The sequence below is a fragment of the Carcharodon carcharias genome, chromosome 11 (assembly GCF_017639515.1).
Source record: "Carcharodon carcharias isolate sCarCar2 chromosome 11, sCarCar2.pri, whole genome shotgun sequence".
Lineage (NCBI taxonomy): Eukaryota > Metazoa > Chordata > Chondrichthyes > Lamniformes > Lamnidae > Carcharodon > Carcharodon carcharias.
In genome coordinates this window covers 125,726,214-125,749,650 of record NC_054477.1, presented here as the reverse complement: position 1 = coordinate 125,749,650, position 23,437 = coordinate 125,726,214, and the positions used below count along the sequence as shown (strand labels likewise).

The 23,437-nt window shown below is 41.2% G+C and overlaps 1 protein-coding gene across 2 annotated transcripts in view; it reads right to left on the bottom strand.

Moving 5' to 3' along the window:
- Positions 1-2,496: 2,496 nt before the first annotated feature.
- The window catches only part of uggt2 (UDP-glucose glycoprotein glucosyltransferase 2), a 437,193-nt gene continuing 416,252 nt past the window's right edge, over positions 2,497-23,437 (bottom strand). For both annotated transcript variants that reach the window (XM_041199272.1, XM_041199273.1), the window contains exons 38-40: positions 19,781-19,897; positions 14,184-14,337; positions 2,497-4,888 (exon numbers count right to left, since the gene is read on the bottom strand). In XM_041199272.1, the coding sequence (XP_041055206.1) occupies positions 4,866-4,888; positions 14,184-14,337; positions 19,781-19,897 (294 nt within the window). In that variant the 3' untranslated portion in view covers positions 2,497-4,865. The remainder of the gene's footprint in view (positions 4,889-14,183; positions 14,338-19,780; positions 19,898-23,437) is intronic.

The following is a 23,437-nucleotide window of genomic DNA, read 5'->3' as shown; positions in this document are numbered from 1 at the left end:
AAGATTTAAGAATTTGGAAAGCAAGGACAAATGCAAAAAGCACCTCGACCCCTATGCACTGAATTCCCACTTTGCACCAAATTCCAAATACCCACTCAGGCTGTGCCCCACTCAGGATGTGCTCACTACCCTGTTCCTGTGCAAGCATGTGGCATGCTTCTAGATAATCTCTTTCTTAAATAGAGCTGACTTGACTCGTCACTAGTTACGCTTCAAATAGTAATTAACCCAGAGGGCAGTGTGTGCCTGGAATTTACTGCCTAAGTTGGTGGTTGAGGCTGAAATGCTCAACTCATTTAAAAAGTACCTGGATCTGCTTTTGAAGTGCTGTAACCTGCAATGCTAGAGGCCAGGTACTGAAAAGTGGAATTAAATTGAGTGGCTAGTTTCTTTTTTCTCTTTTTGGCTGGTGCAGACACGATGGGCTAAATGGCCTCTTTCTGCACTGTAACTTTTTTATGGATCTATGATGAGGTGAGATGACTGCCCTTGAGATCAAGGCAGCATTTCACCAAGAATGGCATCAAGGATATCAGGGAAAAAACCTGGTTGTTGGAAGCCAATCATCTCCAGGACTCCAGGACATCACTGCATGAGTTCTTCAGGGTAGTGTCCTCAGCCTAATCAGCTTCAACTGCTTCATCAATGACCTTCTTTCCTTCCATCGTAAAGTCAGAAGTGGGGATGTTCACTGATGATTGCACAATGTTCAGTATCATTTGCAACTACTCAGATACTGAAACAGTCCCTGTCCAAATGCTACTAAACCTGGACAACTTTCAGACTTGGGCTGATAAGTAGATCTAACCATCTCCCTTTGACATTCAATGGCATTAACATTGCTGAATCCTTCACTACAGTATCAACATCGGGGTTGGGAAGGGGTGGGGGGGCTGCTGGTGTAGGGCGCGGATACCATTGGCCAGAAACTGAACAGGACCAGACATATAAAAGCTGTGGCTGCAACAGCAGGTCAGAGGCTGGAAATTCTGCGGCAAGTAACTCACCTCCTGACTCCCCAAAGCCTGCCCACCATCTATAGGGTGCAAATCAGGAGTGAGGGGGAATACTCTCCACTTGCCTGGATGATTATGATGCCTACAACACTCAAGAAGCTCAACACCATCCAGGACAAAGCAACTTGTTTTACTGGCATCCCATCCACCACATTAAACATTCACTCCCTCCACCACTGACACACAGCGGCAGCAGTGGGTACCATCTACAAGATGCACTGCATCAATTCACCAAGGCTCCTTGGACAGCACCATCCAAACCCATGACCTCTGCCACCTAGAAGGACAAGGGTAGAAGACCCATGTGAACATTATCACCTTCAATTTCTCCGCCAAGACCCACACCATCCTAACCTGGAACTATATCACCATTCTTTCACTGTTCCTGGGTTAAAATCCTGAAACGCCCTTCCTAACAGCATTGTTGGGATACCTACACCACATGGACAACTATCAAACAGCACAGCAATAGTTTCAGAATGGACAGTAGTAGTGGAGGACTAAAGTTAGTTATTTTCTATATTCATATGAAAGCTGACAAATATGGGTGTAAGGACAGATTATCCTGTCATAGCAATGGATAAGAACAGTGCGCCTAAAGTCTGCACATCCTGTAGAATCAGAATTTCCTGTCTTGGCCAATTAACACAGATTTTCTGGAACTGTCCAAGTGATTTCATACAAAAGTAAATTATATTTTTCTTTTTTATTTCCTTTCTTCAGTTTTCAGATAGTTGCATTTACAGCTATGAAAAAGAATATAAATTATACTTTATGTTCTTGGAAAATCAAGAAAAATATCAGTATTGTAAATTACTTATCACAGGAGGACACAGCAAAGAAGGAAGCCTGGGAACCTGTTTATAAGAAAAGTATGCCATGGAGCTAAAAATATGACATTTGAACTCTTCCCCCAAACAACTGGAAATCCTGGCCCAGTAAATACCGAGGCCAATGTTTCAGCTGAGGGCTATGTTAGGAATGCAGGCTGAATGGCCTCCTTTTGTGCCGTTATAACTCTAATGAGGATCCCATCCTGTTTCCCGTTGTTTTCTTTCCATTTCATTCATTGCAGGCAAGACCAGCCCTTCTTGTCCATCACTGAACTAAATTGCCACTTTAGGGAGCAGTTAAAAATAATCCATGTTGGTGTGCGACTGGAACATTGGCCAGGATTTTACAGCCCCATTGTGGTGGCACCTCCCATGGAAGATTTGGCAGTTCAGCTAAAAGTCCATTAACTTTTGGCAGGACTGGATGATCCAAACAGCAGGTGGGGTGGAAAATCCTGCCCATAGGTTCAGGAGTAGAACATTCAGCCCCTCAAATTTTCTCCATCATTCATTTAGATGATGATCTGTATCTTAACTCCATTTATCCTTGCTTAACGAAAATCTATCAATCTCAGTTTTGAATTTTAGAATGGTTTTCCCAAGGGATTAGGACAGTTTTTCACATGATCACTTTTACTGACACCAACTTTTATTTCCCAATTTTATTTTGAAATGAATACAAGTTCTCAAACTGTCATTAGATTTAAATGTGCATTCTCTGGATTGCTAGTCCAGTAACATAATCACCACACTTATCATTCACTTCATATGAAATAGTACAATAAAAACAATTAAGGCAACCATCCTAAGGGGGAAATTACTTTGTCACACCTCTTAAATATTTGATACTTATTGAGCAGTTATGGACTATACTTTCTAATTTATGGGTAGGTAATCTGAAAACTCAGGTGGAAATGTTCAAAAGATATGGCCAGTATTCACATTCCATGGAATTAAAATAAATTAATACAAACATTGTTAGCATACATCATGATACTGGTGGCAAAATATTTCTGTTACCTATATTTTATTCTGTCCCCCATTATAAAACCATTCTCCATGAAATATGAATATCTTGCTTGTGATGTCAAACTACAAAAACACTTGACAGGTGCCAAATGGAAATACATAGTCACAATCTCCTCTGTTTCTATAGAAAATAGACAGCCACCTTGAAGAGAATGAACACAGTGTAGTGGAACGCATTCAAAAGTGTATTAATACAATGAGAAATAAACAAATATCATTGTGAACTGAAAATAATTAGTACAATTTACTTAAAGCTCATGTTTGACTTTCATAAAGTTGCATTAGAAAGTTTTAATGTGAGACCAATAACATTTTAAGAAGTTCATTTAGCTGACAATGAGTAGAAAGACAAAACCCCCATCAGGCTTGTTCAGAATAATTAATTTATAAATTTACTTTCTGAGAAGAACAAAGCAGTTCTTATTGTTCCTGTTTGATTTGACCCATGGTAACATGCTGCATGTTATTGTCAGGATGAACAGTCACAGGCAGGGAGTTACAATACAACTGAGTGAATTTAATGGCATTACAAACTCCAACAAATGAACAGCTGAAGAACCCAGAGATGAAATATTTGCCCTGAACCTATTGCCTGGGGTTAAATATTTTCCAAAGTACATAACTTGAAGTGTAAAGCTTTTCCTGGATTCTTCTTAAAACCACTTTTGTGTTGTAGGCCTACTGACAACAGTAGAGGTGACATGATACAGTTTATTACCGTTGAGAAGGTAATAATTAGGACAGCTCTTTACAAGTAGTTTGTTACTTTTAAAATCCATGGAGATGAACTCAGGGCTTTCACTGGTCCACCACTGTAACTTGTGTGAAGCCTTGTTTAGGTTTTATTTAAGTTTCTGCCAAAGTTATGGTGATGAGCTGGAAATGCTCCAAGGATTGCATGTTTTCATGAAGCACATCTAAAACCACATTTCCACAATTTCCTGGGACAAATAAACCTGTTAATATATATTATAGTATGGGCACAAATCTTCATTTTGTCTACTGCTGTCACACTAATGTTAGTGTTAGGTCAATCCGTTCACTGTTAAATGTGCATTGGCCTATTTCATTAAAATGCATCACATAAATGGTGAGCCCTGGGCTGATAGTCAAAAAAACAGCATTGAAAACAGGGAACCTTGATAGTACTGACATTTCAAGTTTACCAATCAGTGAAATAAGCAGAATATAGGATTCTTTTTTGTGTACCAATTTTAAATGTTCTAACATTTGCAACACATTATATATAAGGTTAATGCATACCTGAAATCAATGTACATGGATTTACGGTGCATTAATCATTCCTATCTGCTAATAGTGGTACAACACCACCAATAATAAACTACTTTTCATACTGCTGTCGTATGTGAATCATGACTACTCAGAAAGACAGGGTCATGAGACAAGCATTCATATAAACGAACTTGTGGTGAGGTTCAGAATCAAAATTTTAAACCCTGTATGAGCAGGAATAAGTTTCAAGAAGTAAAGGACAAAGCTAAAGCAAAACATATTATTTGATATTAACATTCCCTTTTGTAAACAATGGCAAATATTTTCTTATTAAACAATGCCACCGTGAATTAGTTAAACTTCAGAAGCATAGGACCAGTTTCAATTCTTGTGAAACCTTGTTTCAATTCAAGTACTTAAATGAACAATTATAATACTGATAATTATCTTTTTGCAAACTGCTTTCAGCTTTGACCATGATCGTACATTAACAGCCAGGAATGTAAATCTCACATCAAAATATTTCCACTTTATAATAAACATGTAGATACTGCAGTAATTTTTATGAGCTTACACACATCCATCATCTTCCAAACATTATTGCCATAAGAAATCCATGTAAAACTATATATTCTTGTGCATAATCAAAGTTCTCAAGTTCGATACATCACAGAAGATTATAAGTTACATGTTTTATTTCAATTTTAGTTGTTACCCAGTCAGCGTGCAATGCAGGATCACAGTTTCATAGCTGCTAGAGTTCATCTCGTTTAGGAGCTGGAAAAAAAATAAATGGGCATATTAGTGAGAGGCAGCATGGTTTTGTGAAGGGGAGGTCATGTCTCACTAACTTGATCGAGTTTTTCGAGGAAGTGACAAAGATGATCGACAATGGAAGGGCAGTGGATGTTATAAAAATGGGTTTCAGAAAGGCCTTTGACAAGCTCCCTCATGGCAGACTGGTACAGAAGGTGAAGTCGCACGGGATCAGAGGTGAGGTGATACAGAATTGGCTTGGTCAAAGAAGACAAAGGGTAGCAGTGGAAGGGTGCTTTTCTAAATGGAGAGCTGTGACTAATGGAGTTCCGCAGGGATCAGTGCTGTGACCTTTGCTGTTTGTAGTATACATAAATGATTTGGAGGAAAATGTAACTGGGCTAATTAGTGAGTTTGCAGACGACACTAAGGTTGGAGGAGTTGCAGATAGTGAAGAGGATTGTCAAAGGATACAACGGGATCGGTTGGAGACTTGGGCGGAGAAATGGCAGATGGAGTTTAACCCAGACAAATGTGAAGTAATGCATTTTGGAAGGTCTAATACTGCCAGGAATTATACAGTCAATGGCAGAACCCTTAAGTGCATTGACGGGCAGAGGGATCTGGGTGTACAGGTCCACAGGTCACTGAAAGTGGCAACTCAGGTGGATAAGGTAGTCAGGAAGGCATATGGCATGCTTGCCTTCATTGGCAGGGGTATTGAGTATAAAAGCTGGAAGTCATGCTGCAGTTGTATAGAACCTTGGTTAGGCCACACTTGGAATATTGTGTGCAATTCTGGTTGTCACATTACCAGAAGGATAGTGAGGCATTGGAGAGGGTGCAGAGGAGGTTTACCAGGATGCTGCCTGGTCTGGAGGTTATTAGCTATGAGGAGAGGTTGGAGAAACCCGGATTGTTCTCACTAGAGTGACGGAGATTGAGGGGCAACTTGATAGAAGTTTACAAAATTATGAGTGGCATGGACAGAGTAGATAGTCAGAAGCTTTTTCCCAGGATGGAAGAGTCAATTACTAGGGGACATAGATTTAAGGTGAGAGGAGAACTATAGAGGAAATATGTGGGTCAAGTTTTTTACGCAGAGGGTAGTGAGTGTCTGGAATTCGCTGCCAGAGGTGGTGGTGGAAGCAAGTACAATAGTGGTGTTTAAGAAGCAGCTTGACAAATACATGAATAGGATGAGAATAGAGGGATACGGACCCCGGAAGTGCAAAATGTTTTAGTTGACGGGCAATATGATCGGCGCAGGCTTGGAGGGCTGAAGGGCCTGTTCCTGTGCTGTACTTTTCTTTGTTCTTTATATAAGATACTAATTTCAGTAGATACATCCCATCATAACCTTCACCATAGGACTGAGATAATGCCTGGTATTTTGAAATTTCTAAAACATTCTTTGAGATTTGCAAATGATGCACTATTTATAGCACTATCAAACTATTGTTTTTAAAATTTTCCCTTAGAAATCAAAGTATAGGCCAGGTATAGTGATCAAATTGACAAATGGCTGAAGTGATCACATTACTGACTGATCATTATAACAGATGAAGCAGGTATAATGCTGTTGAGTTCTGATGGACACTTTGAACAGTGAACTAAGAATATGCTCACACTTTTTAAATCAATACCTTTGTTACCAGCTGATATCAATATCCCTGACTTTTATGGTATATTCATTTTAGTTTCAAGCTAACTGTTGTGCAGTGCTTGGGCAGTTGAAATAAAATAAATTTAAGGATAGACAAACAATGGCCCAGTTATTTGGTAGTTTCCCCATAATGTTTGTACAAAAGAAAACTGAAGAAATTGACACCGAAACAGCTAGAGATGGAAATGAGGATAGGGGTTAGAGAAATGTTATGAAGAGACGGTTAAATAGTTGCAGGGGAAAAGAGGTTTCTGAAGAAAGGATCCATCCTATGAGGAAATATAGAGGGGGCTGGGCCTGTATGCTCTTGAGTTTAGAAGAATGAGAGGTGAAGAGGTGATCTCATTGAAGTGTACAAAATTCTTACAGGGCTCAACAGGGTAGATGCAGGAAGGATGTTTCCCCTGGCTAGGGGTGGAGTGTCAAGAACCAGGGGGTACAGTCACAGAATAAGAGGTAAGCCATTTAGTACCGAGATGAGGAGGAATTTCTTCAGTCAGGGGGTGGTGAATCTTTGGAATTCTCTATCCCAGAGGGTTGTGGAGGCTCAGTCATTGAGTATGTTCAAAGCAGAGGTCAATAGATTTCCACATACCAATGACATCAAGGAATATTGGGATAGTGTGGGAAGATGTCTTGAGATAGAAGACCAGCCATGATCTATTTAAATAGAGGAGCAAACTTGAGGGGCTCCTGCTCCTGTGTTTCTATGTCTAAAAATAGAGATTGAGATGTTTAGGACACAAATGTAACTTGTGGAGTGGCCCTAATCAGTGAACAGCTAGAGAAGGAATGTGAGCATATTCATAAGCATAAGAATTAGGAGCAGGAGTAGGCCACTCGGCCCCTCAAGCTTTCTCCGCCATTCAATAAGATCATGGCTGATCCGAAAGTAACCTCAACCCCACATTCCTGCCTCCTCCCGATAACCTTACATCCCTTTGTTAATCAAGAATCTATCGAGCTCTGCCTTAAAAATATTCAAAGATTCTGCTTCCACCTCCTTTTGAGGAACAGTTTCAAAGACTCACAACCCTCTGAGGGAAAAATAATTCTCTGTTTTAAATGAGCAACCCCTCATTTTTAAACAGTGACCCCTAGTTCTAGATTCTCCCACAAGAGAAAACATCCTCTCCACATCTATTCTGTCAAGACTGCTCAGGATATTAAAGATTTCAATTAAGTTGCCTCTTACTTTTCTAAATTCCAGTGGACACAAGCCTAACCTGTCCAGCCTTTCCTCATAAGCCCATTCCTGCAATTAATCTAGTAAGCCTTCCCTGAACTGCTTCAAATGCATTAACGTCTTTCTCTAAATAAGGAGACCAATACTGTACACAATACTCCAGAAAAGGTCTCACCAATGCCCTGTAAACTGAAGCATAAACTCTCTACTTTTGTAATCAATTCCTTTCACATTAAATGATAACATTCTATTAGCTTTCCTAATTACCTGCTGTACCTGCATACTAACCTTTTGTGATTCATTCACCAGGACACCCGGATCCCTCTGAATCTCAGAGTTCTGCACCCTCTCGCCATTTGGATAAAAAGATTCTTTTTTATTCTTCCTGCCAAGATGATTTCACATTTGCCCACATTATACTCCATTTGCCAGATCTTTGCCCACTCAGTTAACCTATCTATGTCACTTTGTAGCCTCCTTACGTCCTCTTCACAATTTGCTTTCCTACCTATCTGTGTGTTGTCAGCAAATTCAGTCACTGTTCCTTCAGTCTCCTGATCCAAGTTATTTACATAAATTGTAAAAAGTTGAGGCCCAGCTCTGATCCCTGCAGCACATCTCTCATCACATCCTGTCAACCAGTAAAAGACCCATTTGTGCCAATTCTTTGCTTCCTGTTAGCTAGCCAATCTTCTATCCATGCCAATATATTACCCTCTACACCATGGTTTTTATTTTCTGCAATAACCTTTGATGTGGCACTTTATCAAATGCCTTCTGAAAATCTAAGTAGAGTACATCCACTGGTTCCCCTTTATCTGCAGCACATGTGACTCCTTCAAAGAGCTCCAATAAATTGGTTAAACATGATTTCCCTTTTATAAAAACCATGTTGGCTTTGCTTGATTGCCTTGAATTTTTCAAAATGCCCTGCTATAACATTTTTAATAAAAACTTCTAACAGTTCCCTATGACAGATGTTAGGCTATCTGGCCAATAGATTCCATGTTTCTGTCACCCTCCCTTTTTGAATAAAGGAGTTATATTTGCTATTTTCCAATCTAATGGAACCTTCCCCAAATTTAGGGAATTTTGGAAAATTAAAACCAGTGCATCAACTATTTCACTAGCTACTTCTCTCAAGACCTTAGGATGAAGTCCATCTGGGCCTGGGGATTTGTCAGCCCGCAGCCCAATAATTTGCTCAATACCACTTCTCTGGTGATTGTAATTTTCCCGAGTTCCTCTCTCCCTTCCATTTCCTGATTTACAGCTATTTACAGGATGTTACTTGTGTCCTCTCTTGTGAAGACCGAATTAAAATACCTGTTTTTAGGTATCTCCCTGCTTTCCACTATCAATTCCCCAGACGCAGTCTCTATAGGGCCAATGCCCACTTTGTTAACTCTTATCTTTTGTAAATATCTATAGAAGCTCTTACTATCCATCTTTATGTTACTAGCTAGCTTTCTCTTATACTCTAATTTTTCCCTCCTTGTTAATCTTTTTGTTATTCTTTGCTGTTCTTTATATTCTTCCAATCTTTTGACCTGCCACCCATCTTTGCGTAATTATATGCTTTTTCTTAACTTTGATACTGTCTTTAACATTTTTAGTTAACTATGGATGGTGGGTCCTCTCCTTGGAATTTTTCTTTCTAATTGGAATGTATCGATTCTGTGTATTCTGAAATATTCCTTTAAAAGTCTGGCACTGATCTTCTACTGACATATCCCTTAAACTCATTTGCCAGTTCATTCTAGCTAGCTCTGCTTTCATGCCCTCATAATTGCCCTTATTTAAGTTTAAAATACTAGTCTTGGATACACTCGTTTCTCCCTCAAAATGAATGTAAAATTCAAGAAAATTATGATCACTGCTACCCAGAGGTGCCTCCACTAGGAGATTACCAATTAATCCTACCTCGTTGCTCAATACCAGGTGTAGTAGCCTCCACTCCAGTTGGCTCCAGAACGTGCTGTTCTAAGAAACTATTTCGAAAACATTCTATGAACTCTTCATCTGCATTACCTTTGCCCATCTGATTTTTCCAGTCTATATGCAGATTAAAATCCCCCATGATCATTGCTGTACCTTTCTGACAAGCTCCCATTATCTCTTCTTTTGTACTCTGTCCTACTATGTAGTTACAATTAGGTGGCCTGTACACCATTCCCACAAGTGACTTCTTGCCTTTATCATTCCTCATCTCAACCAAACCGTTTCTACATCCTGGTTTCCTGAACTGGTCATCCCTCTTTAATGTGCTAATACCATCATTACTGAAGAGAGCTACCCCTCCACCTTTTCCTAACTTCCTGTCCTTCCTAAATGTCACACACCCTTCATTATTCAGGCCCCAATCTATGTCATCCTGTAGCCATGTCTCTGTAATGGCTATCAGATCGTACTTATGTATTTCTATTTGTGCTATCAGTTCATCTGTTTTGTTTCAAATGCTACAGGCTAGATAGAGAGCCTTTAGTTTTGTCCTTTTATTATTTTTGTATCATCTAGCCTTATCTGCTGATTTACTCTTACAGTTGTACTTTCTGTCCCTTCCTGTCACAGTCTGTTTATCATTTCCCATATTAATATCTGTCCCTCTTGCCTTGCCTCCGATCTTTGTTTTACACGTCTTCCCAAATTGATCCCCTGCCCCCACTATTCAATTAAAAACCCTCTCTACTTCCCTAGTTAGACAGCTCGTGAGGGCACAAGCATGGTTCAAGTGTAGACCGTCCCAACAGATTCCACTTTCCTCAATACTGATGTCAGTGCCCCACAAACCAAAACCCACTTCTCCCACACCAACATTTATTTCTCTAGTCCTATTTGTCCTGTGCCAATTTGCACGTGGCTCAGATAATAATCCAGAAATTATTACCTTTGGGGTTCTGCTTCTTAATTTGGAGTCTTGCTCGTTATACTGACTATGCAGTATCTCCTTCCTCAACCTGCCTATGTCATTAGTACCTACATGGACCACGGCCACTGGTTCCTCCCCCTCTCACTGTAGGTTCCTCTCCAGCCCTGAGCTGATGTTCCAAACCCTGGCATCGGGTAGACAACAAAGCCTTCTGGGACTCTTGCGACAGAGAACACTGTCAACTCCCCCTCACTATACTATCCCCTACTACCACTACATTCCTTTTTGCTCCCCCCATTTGAATGCTTTCCTGTACCACAGTGCCATGGTCAGTCAGTTCAACCACCCTGCAGCCCCTATTCCCATCCAAACAAGCTGAGAGAACATCAAACCTATTGGATAATTGTAGAGGCTCGCACTCTTGCACTCCTGCCCGGTGGGCCCCCTTACCTACCTCACTCACAGTCACACCCTCCTGCCCCTGGCCACTAACCAAATCTGAAGACCCTATCCTAAGTGGTGTGGCTGCCTCCTGGTATAAAGCATCCAAGTAACTTTCCCCCTCCCTGATGTGTCACAGCGTTTGCAGCTCAGCCTCCAACTCAATGACTCTGAGCCAAAGTTCCTCAAGCCCCAAACACTTACTGCAGACGTGTTTGCCCAGGATCATAATGTTATCCAAGAGCTCCCACATGATGCAGCCTTGACATATCACTTGCCCTGCACCCTTAATGTGTTTAAAATAATTACTTAATAATATCAATCAATTATTTAATGTTGCTTTCTTGTATATTTTATTAACTTTACCACCAAATTGTGTACTATTTTAAACCTTAGGAATAGAATAGAACTTACCCACTTACTGGATACTCATCAGACAACTAGCTGCTTTCCCTGTAGTACAGTAAGAACCAATTTCTATGGGGTAAGAAAGATAGAAAGAGGAAACAAACAACTCCTTCTCCCCCTAACTCTCCTCTCACTAAATTCCAAGTCTTCATTCAGTTAGCTCAGCTGCACTTAAGAACCCTCAATTTATCGCAAGCTGAACTGGGGCTACAGTAACCAGATTCAACCAGTTAGCTCATTTACTGCCCTGCTCCTACAGCTGAGAGTGAGTTTACCCTGTCTAAACTACAAGTAAGAAAGAACTTAGCCTGCCTACACAGTACTTTCCAGTTACTGGTAATTACAGGCTCGATTAGATTTTAAGAGCAAAGTTTAAGAACAAAATTAACACTTAAAGCTCCCCCTCACCAAACTCCAAGGGCAGAATTTTACGATAGCGGGATTTTACGTTCCCGCTGTCGTCAATGGGATTTATAACGGCCGCCACATTTTACGGCCCTGTCCCCGCCCAAACGGGGCCGTAAAATTCTGCCCCAAGTCTTCACTCAGTTTGTCAGCTGCACTCCGTTTGCTGTGCAAATATAGTCTAAAAGGAATGTGCATTGAGAATTGCAGGGCTAAACCCAACAAGCGGAGGCAGTTATAGCAATTCAGGTAAGTAAATGGAGAAAGGAACAGTTTTTCCCTTTCCCAGTGCTCCCTTCCCCCTATACTCTATGGACAACATCATGTGTGTAACTGGGTGCTCTGAGCTCAGCTTCTTGCTTAGAGGAAGGGTATCTCTAAAAACCATAGCATAGAGCCAGTGATTTATGACTTGTTCTCCTTGTAAGTGCCAATACAAAATCAGCCCTTATACTTTGATACTCAAATATTAGCTTATATACTCTCCAAGAAATAATTAATTCACAGAATCACACAGTGCAGAGAAGAGGCCCCTCGGCCCATCAAGTCTGCACCGACACGTGAGAAACACTTGACCTACCTACCTAATCCCATTTACCAGCACTTGGCTCATAGCCTTGAATGTTATGACATGCCAAGTGCTCATCCAGGTACTTTTTAAAGGATGTGAGGTAATCTGCCTCCACCACCCTCCCAGGCAGTGCATTACAGACCATCACCACCCTCTGGGTAAAAAAGTTTTTCCTCACATCCCCCCTAAACCTCCTGCCCCTCACCTCAAACTTGTGTCCCCTTGTGACTGACCCTTCAACTAAGGGGAACAGCTGCTCCCTTCCACCCTGTCCATGCCCCTCATAATCTTGTACACCTCGATCAGGTCGCCCCTCAGTCTTCTCTGCTCCAACGAAAACAACCCAAGTCTATCCAACCTCTCTTCATAACTTAAATGTTTCATCCCAGGCAACATCCTGGTGAATCTCCTCTGCACCCCCTCCAGTGCAATCACATCCTTCCTATAATGCGGCGACCAGAACTGCACACAGAACTCCAGCTGTGGCCTCACTAATTATTCTCTAAAACCAATGAAACCCACATCAAACGGTATTGAATGCTTTTACAACTGGTATTTCTGTTCAATTACCAATGCAAAGCCTTCCATGTAATGTTCCAGTCTTAAGCGGCTATTCCTGAACTAATGCTGCGGTTAGAATAATGAAATCAGTGATTCCAGAGTAACTGATCACATTTCCAATATACCTGGCGTCTTGCAGTGAAGATGTTTTAACAAAGAGATATCACATCTAAAGAGCAAAGTTCTCTTTTGCTTTCTTATTCAGCATTCTGCAGTTCTGTATGTTCAGACTTGAAATATTTATTTGTATTCATCAAGGGAAATCTGTCAGTTTGGGGCCTTTACTATGCATGGGCGTTGAGCTGGAGCTGAAGATGCAGATGTAACGGGGCATTAGGGAGGAGGAGAGTTACCTGGACACTTTGTTCCAGGATGCAGTCATACCCTTTGGGTTGGTTAATGGTCAGGGACTGGAGAGTGTGGCTGCGAGTCAGGCAGATTGGGGACTCCAGGTGCAATACCACAGGAGTCTCGACCCCTATGCCCTTTTCCAGCAGGTACAAGGTTTGTGTTGCCTGTCTAGATGAGGGCAAAGTCTGCAAAGCAGTTGAGCAAACTTACCTCAACACTGTGGTCGGGAATGACAATGAAGTTGGGGGAGTGAAATGGAATGCGGTTGTGATAGGATTCAGCACAGTATGGAGGGCAGATACATGAGTGGGAGTTCCAAAGGTTCTGCTGCATGCCTGCAGCCAGAGTTAAAGATGTCTCCTCATGACTGGAGAAGGACTTGGAGTGGCAGTTGGAGTATCCTGTTATATCATGGTCCATATAAATGATGTTCTGCTGAGAGGGTTTGACGAGTTAGGGTCAAAATTAAAATGTAGAACATCACAGGGACATAGGGCAGAACCTTTTTACACATGGTGATGACTTGGAATTCGCTGCCTACGAGAGTGATGGAAGTGGATATCAATAATTTCAAAAGGAAATTAAAAGACGGTTGAGGGAGATAAACTTGCAGGGCTATGGGGATAGAATGACTTGTTTGCTGACTCTTGGCATAGACCCAAGTCATCACCTTGCATTCCCCTTTGTTATATTTTTATCTATCTCATAGTCCCTTGTCCCTTCAGCCTTGACAAATGTTATTAATACATTCTGTGATGCTCTAAAATCTTTCATAATTTTTGATAGCTTATTTTAACAAATGAAAATGAAAAATTGACTGCTCTAGAGAAACAAGAATCCTGAGGGTCAACATCTTACCTGGAGACTGTGAGTTTGCTTTTGTGTGGCCATCCTTTTTCTGTTCCTCCACTCTCTTTAACAACACCTTTATTTCATTATCATAATCATTCCACTCTGGTACAATTCGCATAGCAGCTTTTAGCTTGGGTTCTTTGGTTTTGGGGTTGTTGCACTAAAATTAAAACAAGTCCACATTTTTAAAATAATATATAATATAAAATAAAAACAGAAAATGCTGGAAAAACTCAGCAAGTCTGACAGCATCTGTGGAGAGAGAAACAGAGTTATTGTTTCGAGTCTGCATGACTCTTCTTCAGAGTTGTGTAGACTCGAAACGTTAACTCTGTTTCTCTTTCCACAAATGCTGCCAGACCTGCTGAGTTTTTCTAGCATTTTCTGTTTTTAATATCAGATTTCCAGCATCCACAGTATTTAGATTTTACCACATTTCTTATAAGGTCTAGACCCCAGGGGTGCTCCCTCACCCCCAGCCTCTCCATCAAGACTCACTCTCTCCCCAGCTCCCTGTGCCTCACATCCGCTGCTCTCTGTAAGACCACCTACGTTTACATGGTCCTGGACACTGGTACTTTGAATCTGTAGACTGCTTGCAATCCCAGTACTGGCCTCTGTTGCTATTAGTGCTACTGGGACCACTGAGCTGCTGGCCAATCAGATAGGCCGGCAGCTCTTTGAGGTGGGACTTCCTCCCAAGTGAGGGGTCCAAGTCCCATCCACAGCTAATTAATGCTCCTTCGAGCATTAGAAGGCTGCAGGGCAGCCAGTACCAATAGGGATGTGTTTCCCCACTGACTCTTTAGGTGACAGGGTGGGAAATTCTGCCATCAGAAAATTCCTGCCCTATGATTCTACGTGAAAGCGTTGCTTCCAATGCCACGTGCTTCCATTTTTCCTAAGTCTCTTGTGTGGAGCCTTATTGGATGCTTTCTGGAAGTCCATATAAACAACATCCATAGACACTCAATTATCTACCACTTACTCAAAATTTTCAACTAGTCATGGTTGCCTACGATCAGTTTACGTTTGTCCAAGTGCTCAGTAACTTTGTTCCTAATAACAATTCTAGTAACTTCCCCACAACTGATATTAGACAAACAGGTCTATAAGTTCCTGGAGCAGTCCCAGCAGTTTGGAGGCTGGCAAATGTAACCCCACTATTTACAAAAGGAGGGAGGGCGAAAACAGGGAATTTCAGACTGGTTAGCCTCACCTCAGTAGTAGGGAAAATGCTAGAGTCTATCGTAAAGGATGTGCTAACAGGACACTTAGAAAATATCAGCAGGATTGGACAAAGTCAACATGGATTAATGAAGGGGAAATCAAGTTTGACAAACCTACTGGACTTTTGCGAGCACGTAACTAGCTGAATAGATAAGGGAGAGCCAGTGGATGTGGTGTATATGGATTTTCAGAAAGCTTTTGATAAAGTCCCACATAAGAGGTTAGTGTGTAAAATTAAAGCACATGGGATTGGGGGTAATACATTAGCATGGATTGAGAATTGGTTAGTAGACAGGAAACAGAAAGTAGGAATAAATGGGTATTTTTCAGAGCGGCAGGCGGTGACTAGTGGGGTACCACAGGGATCAGTGCTTGAGTCCCAGCTATTCACAATATATATCAATGATTTGGATAAGGGAACCAAATGTAATATTTCCAAGTTTGCTGACGACACGAAACTTGGTGGGAATATGAGTAGTGAGGAGAATGTTAAGAGGCTTCAATGCGATTTAGACAAGCTGAGTTAGTGGGCAAATACATGGCAGATACAGTATAATGTGGATAAGTGTGAAGTTATCCACTTCGGTAGAAAAACAGAATGGCAGAGTATATGGTGATAGATTGGGAAATGTTGATGTACAAAGGGACCTGGATATCCTTGTACACCAATCACTAAAAGCAATCATGCAGGTGCAGCAAGCAGTTAAGAAGGCAAATGGTATGTTGGTCTTCATTGCGAGAGAACTTGAGTACAGGAGCAAGGATGTCTACTTGCAGCTGTACAGGGCTTTGGTGAGACCACAACTGGAATATTATGTGCAGGCTTGGAGGGCCGAAGGGCCTGTTCCTGTGCTGTACTTTTCTTTGTTCTTTGTTCTTTTGGTCTTCTTACCTAAGAAAGGATATACTTGCCGTAGAGGGAGTGCAGCCAAGGTTCACCAGACTGGTTCCTGAGGTGGCAGGATTGTCGTATGAGGGGAGATTCAGCTGACTAGGCCTGTATTCAATGGAGTTTAGAAGAATGAGAGGGGATTTCATGTTGATAGGGCTGGACAGACTGGATGCACGGATGATGTTTCCTTTGGCTGGGGGGTCTGGAACAAGGGGTCACAGTAACAGGATAAGGAAGAGTACATTTAAGACTGAGGTGAGGAAAAACATCTTCACTCAGAGGGTGGTGAGCCTGTGGAATTCTTGACCACAAAAGGCTGTCGGGGCCAAATCATTGAATATATTCAAGAAGGAAATAGATAGATTTCTAGACTCTAAAGGCATCAAGGGATATAGGGAAGAGAGCGGGAAGTATGGCGTTGAGATAGAGGATCAGTCATGATCTTGTTGAATGGTAGAGCAGGCCCGAAGGGCTGAATGATCTACTCCTGCTCCTATTTTCTATGGGAAGAATTATCCTCCCATTGCAGGGTGGGGGGGGAAGAGTTCAGGTGCGGGTGTGCCTCCATTTGGGGGTGCGCCGCCATTTTACGTGGGTGGGCCAATTAAGGCCCGCCCATGTGATGTCTGTCAGGAAGTGCTATGTGCTCCCTGTGTGGGCGGGGGGGGTGGGGGTGGATCCCTCAGCCGAGAGTGCGCTCTTTTGCACATGCATGTGAAAGAGCGCACTCATCTCCCTGAGGCTAAGTGCTGCCTCAGGGAGATCAGAGTCAAATTTAAAAATGGTGAAGGGGCAAAAATAAAATTTTCCTGACATGTCCCCTTATGTGGCACTGTCACATGAGTTGGGACACGTCCATCACTTTTAATCATTTATTACATTTTTAAAAACCCTCATGAAGCCTCATTCTGCCTTTGGATGAGGTTTCATGCTTTTTCTGAAGCCCGCCAGGGCTCCTGGCCTGCCCGCCAACCATTAATTATTAGTTTTTCAATAGCCTCAATTGGCCGTTGACAGGTCGGCAGGCGCACAGCTGATTCGGCTGCGCCCTCACCGACCTGAAAATTGAAATGAGGCGGGGTGACGTTGGGAATTCCGCCCGACATCATCCCGAGCGAGTCTTTTTAAGCGTCGGTGAGCGGGCCCCATGCCCCCACTCGCCGGCCTAAAGATACTGGCCTATGTTTCTATGGTTACTCTCTCAAATAATGAGTGACATTGACAATTTTTCAATCCAAGCAGACAATTCCTGTACCAAGAAAGTTTTGGAAAATGTAACTATTATGCTATTCTTTACTTTGCTGCTGCTCAATAGATTTGATTTTCACAGCCTTTCAGAATACATTTGATTCCATTACTAGCTGACTGACAATATACGTTCACTTAACAATTAGTGTTTGTCCCTCGAGCAATTTCCTTGAGTAGGGATCACGTGCTCATCTGCTTTTCTATAATCTAAATGTTTGCATGATTAACTATGTCTGACTCATTGTTTGATTTTTAATACCCAGTTATAGTAAAGAAAGGCCACACGAGGACAAACATCTGGCAAGTTTTAATATATGCATTAATAGTTTATTAATCTATTGTAACCACTTGACCATTTCCATAGTAACTGGAATTCTTGATTTTGAACACTGTGATTGCTATTTCAAAATAATATGACTGAAAAATAAAATTTACTCTTATTGATGGCGTCTTAAGAAAAGGGGTACATTGCCTCACTCTGAAAGGGGTGGTAGTTGCCTTGAAGTTATGTTACTGAGCAGGCAGAAAGACCAGCAGCAAAACCAAGATGCAGGTCTTGCAAACATTGCTGTTGGGTTCGATGAAAAATGTGTCTTCGATGGAATGACACCTAACCTCTTACCTCTCACATATTTCCGATACATGGATGTTTGCTATTTTTAAATCTACAGCTGCATGTAATAATTTCTTGACATGTCTTAACAGGCTCCAACCTGCGCTCAAATTCACCTTTGAAATGGTGCAGTCAAATGAACTCCCCTTCTTTGATGTTCTAGTTGAGAAATCTGCCAGGAGTTCTCTAGCACAGTCCACCTCAAGCCTACCTTCGTTGGTCAATATACGCATTGGAGCTCTTACAGTTCCACAAGCTATAAAATTGGTCTTCTCAGTGACCTTGTACATAGGACCCAAACTATTTGCTCACGATGCAAGCTTGATGCTGAAATAGGGCGCATCAAAGGCATCCTACGGAATAATAGCTACCTTGATCAGATCATTTCACGCTATACATCACACAAACTCATAAATGGGCCTAAGGCCGTCACTGTTGGCCCTGAAAAGTGCCCAGTCTACCTCAGATTACCCTGGAAGGGCAAAGCATCTCAATACATTTCAGCAATAGATGAAGTTAGCTGTCTAACGCTGCTACTATGCAGCAGTAACACAAATGGTATTCTCCATTAAGAGGATGCTGCTGTCAAGCCAAAATGGCATTCTGTCTATCAAACAAATTAGTAGTGTGGTATATGAATTTCAATGCCAGTGTGATGCTAGGCTATCCATCCCAAAGACTGACGGATCATATCAAACAACATGCCCTAGCTGCTGTTTGCAATGGGCTGGAAGCTACATATATTAAAACACAGGGCCCCGCAGACAGAAAGAACATGTACACACATTGTTCCTGTTTCAGCTAAACAAAATAAGTGAGTCATTTGTCGACTCAATCCTCAGGGCAATGCTCTGACCAATCAAGGTAAAGCTGCCTGGTTTAAATTTCAAACAATGCTTGGCAGTTAACTGTCAGTCACCATCACAGGTGCATCCTCCATGGCAACACCTCTATCAATTAGAGTCCACGTGCCAACCAATCAGCACTCTCTTTTAGCACAGTATAAATTGATGTTTTCCCCTTATATTAGTATTCTTGCAAAGTGTCATGATGAGTGCAAGATGAAAAGCTTCAATGTCTCTTTTTTCAACAATATTCAAGTTCTGTGTTACCAAACGAAAATTTCATGTCTGAGAAGAATTAATTGGCTAAAAATACCCAAGGACTGCACAGGAATAGGAGTAGGCTATTCACCCCTGTGAGCCTATTCAATTAGACTTGGCTGATCTGTACCTTTACTCCATCTATTTGTAACCCTTAATAGCCTTGCCTAATAGGAATCTATCAATCTCAGTTTGAAATTTTTAACTGACCTCGCCTCAACTGCTCTTTAGGGGAGGGAATTCTGGATTTCAACTATCCTTTGTGGCAAGAAGTGCTTCTGACATCACCACTAAAAGGCATATCTCTAATTTTAAGGTTTTGCCTCCTTGCTTTGAACTCTGCCACCAGGGGAAATGGTTTCTTAATATTTACCTATTCAAATCCTTTAGACATCTTAAATGTCTCAATTAGATTGCCCCTTAGTCTTCTTTACACAAGTGAATAGAAACCTAGACTATGCATTTAGAAGATGTTAATTCAGAAAATGTAATTTATGACATCAGGTACTTTACCCACCAGGTCTATAGTTTTAGCCATCTTTTTGGACTCATCATTGCACCAGGTTTCACACCAGAGCCATTCCTGTGGTAGGGATTTGATGGCCACCTGATGGATCATGTTATTGGGCAGATCCTGGAAGCAAAGAAAAACAAAATTATGGCATTAACCCTTGAGGTCTAAATAAACATATCACAGTATTTTTAACAATAAGAAATAGATGAATTAAAGTCACAATAATGAAAAATAAATGAAGTTAGGTGTTTTATTACAATTATGCACCTATAGAATTAATCTCCTAATCAGATAAGGTAGTGTTTAAGGTTCAAGCAGCCAAATATGTAAACACATGATTCATTTAACTTGCTAATGTGTCTTGTAACCAATCTGAGATAGATCATTCACTTGCAGTTATTTTTTTAAAATAATTGTCAAGAATAACAAAGAAATATTTTTTAATTAGCCTAACCCAAAATGAGTATTCTTGCTCTAATGCAGACTGAATTCTTGCAAGAGAATTCTATTTTATTTCAGAGCTTTTAAATCTAGAGCTTGGAGAGTTCCGTGTGCAAATGTTGTGTCATTGACATTATTGTGTCAGACTCCTGCATTACTCACATCAACAAATCATATAAGTGAAAACCCTGGCCCCAAATATTGCCCAATAAATCTATCTGCAGATTAGTGAATGCTGGACTGAGAAATGAATTCAATGCTTTTCAAACCATGTTTATTACTGAGATGAATGCCTGAATACATATAAATACAAATTCAATAATGTGTCCATTGGTCACAAATACACTGGTAGATAGCAAAAAAAAACTGCTGCCACTCCTGATTCCAGCCATCTTTCGATTGCTGACTTGGGGCTGGCTTTTCACCACTGAGGTAGGTATCTCCAGTCAAGAAATTTTTTGACTTGGCAGACCTGCCTTGACAGAAAGAGTCCCATCACATACAATTTTCACTCCAGGGCGGTGGGGATGTGATCAGGTCGGGCTGGTTAGAACGTCGGTTCTCTGAGATTTAAGCTCAGTTTTTTTAAAAGACTGTTAGGGTCTTTAGCCCTCACCAACCCCCCCACCCACCTACCCACCTCGTGCCCACTCCATACACTTCACATCCTCATGCCTTCTCCCCATCACCTCACATCCCCTCATGCCACCTCCATAGCCACTCACCCAGTTTCCACTATGACAGACCTCAGGGGCCATGTGGAGATGAAAAAATAATAAACTTCTAACAATCTATGAGAGCTCTCACTCATACACACTTGATACAGAAAAAAAAAACCTTTGATTCATGAAACTCATTCAAAGATTTTAAATTTACTCAAGTGGTCAATCTGTTATAAAAACAAACTTTCTTCAGTAGAAATGTGCCCATATAAAGAACATAGAAAGTCAGCATGCAGGTAGAGCAAGCAATGAGGAAGGCAAGTAGCATGTTGGCCTCTATTGCACGGAGAATGGAGTACTGGAATAAATAAATTTTGCTACAGTTGTGCAGGGCTTTGGTGAGACCACATCTGGAATACTGTGTGCAGTTTTGATTTCTATATTAAACGAAGGATATACTTGTACTGGAGGTGGTACAGCAAAGGCTCACTAAATTGGTCCCTGGGATGAGAAGGTTGTCCTATGATGTGAAACTGAACAAATTGGGTCAAATTCTCTAGGCTTCAGAGGAATGAGATGATCTCATTAAAACATACAATATTCTGAAGGGACTTGAGAGATTGTTTCCACTGCTCAGGGAATCTAAAACACAATCTCAGTGTAAGGGGCGGATCATTGAGGTGAGGTGAAATTACTTTACTCAAAGGGTTGTCAATCTTTGGAATTCTCTACCCCAGAGGGTTCTGAATGCTTCATGATTGAAGATGGAATAGACAGTTTTTAGAATCTCAGGGAATCAAGAGGTATGGGGAGTGGATGAGAAAGTAGAGTAAGAAGCCCACAATCAACCATGATGGCATTGAATGGTTCAGCAGGCTTGTTGGGCCACATGGTCTACTCTTGCTATTCTTATTCTTGTTTACTCTTCTTGTGTTTTTGTGTTCAGTAACCATATTAAAGACAGCTAACCCTTCAATAGCCTCTTAAAACTGACAATCAAAATATGAACTCAGCATCCCCTGTTGAGATATGTGGTTTTGAGCCTTTAGAAACTGAGCTAAGCATTCATGAAGGGCTCATCTGTTATAACAGCCCTTGGGAAATGTCATAAATGAAGCCTACTGAAACTGCAGAAACTGATGGTAATGCATTTTTCTAAAGCTACACCACATGTCCTGTCAATCAATGCACTCCAGCTGTGTGTGTCTTTTTACTCTGATAGCTGCAGCCTAGATTTTTTGGTTTCTAAAGAGCTGGGGATTTAAATGACTTCAGATCATAACACTTAAATAGATTGTTCCACCCTTCAAGAGCATGTCCTCAATAAATTCGTGACCCCCACACTACGGGTTAGGGTTAGGGACAGCGAAAATTGGGTCTGTTTAAACTCAGCATTATTTTCAAATGACCAGAGATTTGTGTTTTTCTTGAGGGATTCCTTTTCTCTACCGATAAAAATTGTATCGACTGGAAATGGGGTGTGACTTCTGTGTCCAGGTCTTGTCTGCCATTTTTAAAGGTCTCCAGATTTGTCCCAACTCTGAAAAAATCAAATACCCTTGGTATCTGAATTACGCTTTTACCTTTATTTGCCATTTCTGCCAGAGGATACCAGCGCCAGAAATCACAAAACTACCCATATAATAGAAAACTGGGAGTTATTTCATTTAGAGTTTCTTCAACCCATACCACAATGATCAGAGCAGGTAGTTAGGCCAAGATTATGTTAGGAAATAGAGATAATTTAACTAAGTTATATTGGTATTTATAGGTATTAGGAACGAGTTTTAGCTTTAAAATTCAAGTTTAATTTGTATCTCTGTATCTGTGTTAAGAAAGAGATTTAAGAATTGAGATTTAGTTTCACGTTAAAAGGTGCTTGCATTTCTAATGAGGTTTTTACAACTGTTGCAGCTAGCTTAAACAAACAAGAGTGGAAGTATTAGGCACATACACAGAAAAACAGTTTGATTTAGAAGCTGTTGGAGTTCAGTTGGTTTGAAGAGAACTGTCAAGCAGAAACAACCTAGAAAGGGCAGATAGCCAGTCCCAAGCTAAAGCTGGTTGAGAGTAGCTGCCAAAGAGAGACTGGAGCAAAAGGGACAGATAGCAAGCACCAAGCTAAAGAAAAGACCTCCAAATCCAGGGGAGTGGAATAGGAGAAAGTCCCAAGAAGACCTTATAGCCGAAGGAGAGACGGTAACCCTGGAAAAGGCCCTGTTAAGTGAATTTAAGAGTGAGGGGCAGAGAAAAAGGGTTCAAACTTCAGATTTAAAGAGACAAAAGCTGCATAAAGTAGATTTAAAATGAGAACAGCTTGCAAGAGGCAAAAAGGTCCAAAGAGTCTGCACCTCTTTGCTATGGGCATGTGAAGCAGTGGTACTGTTGTCGGCTGAGTCTGTGAGAGATGGTGCATGGAAAACAGCTTGAGTGCATGTGGTGATCCGGGGAAGAGGAACTCTCCTTGGAAGGAGAGTTTGAAACCCTGGAGGTGAACCCTTGCAGAAGGCTTCTAAGGGAAAGCATTGTTTTGGGAGAAGGTTCCAAGGCGAGGTCT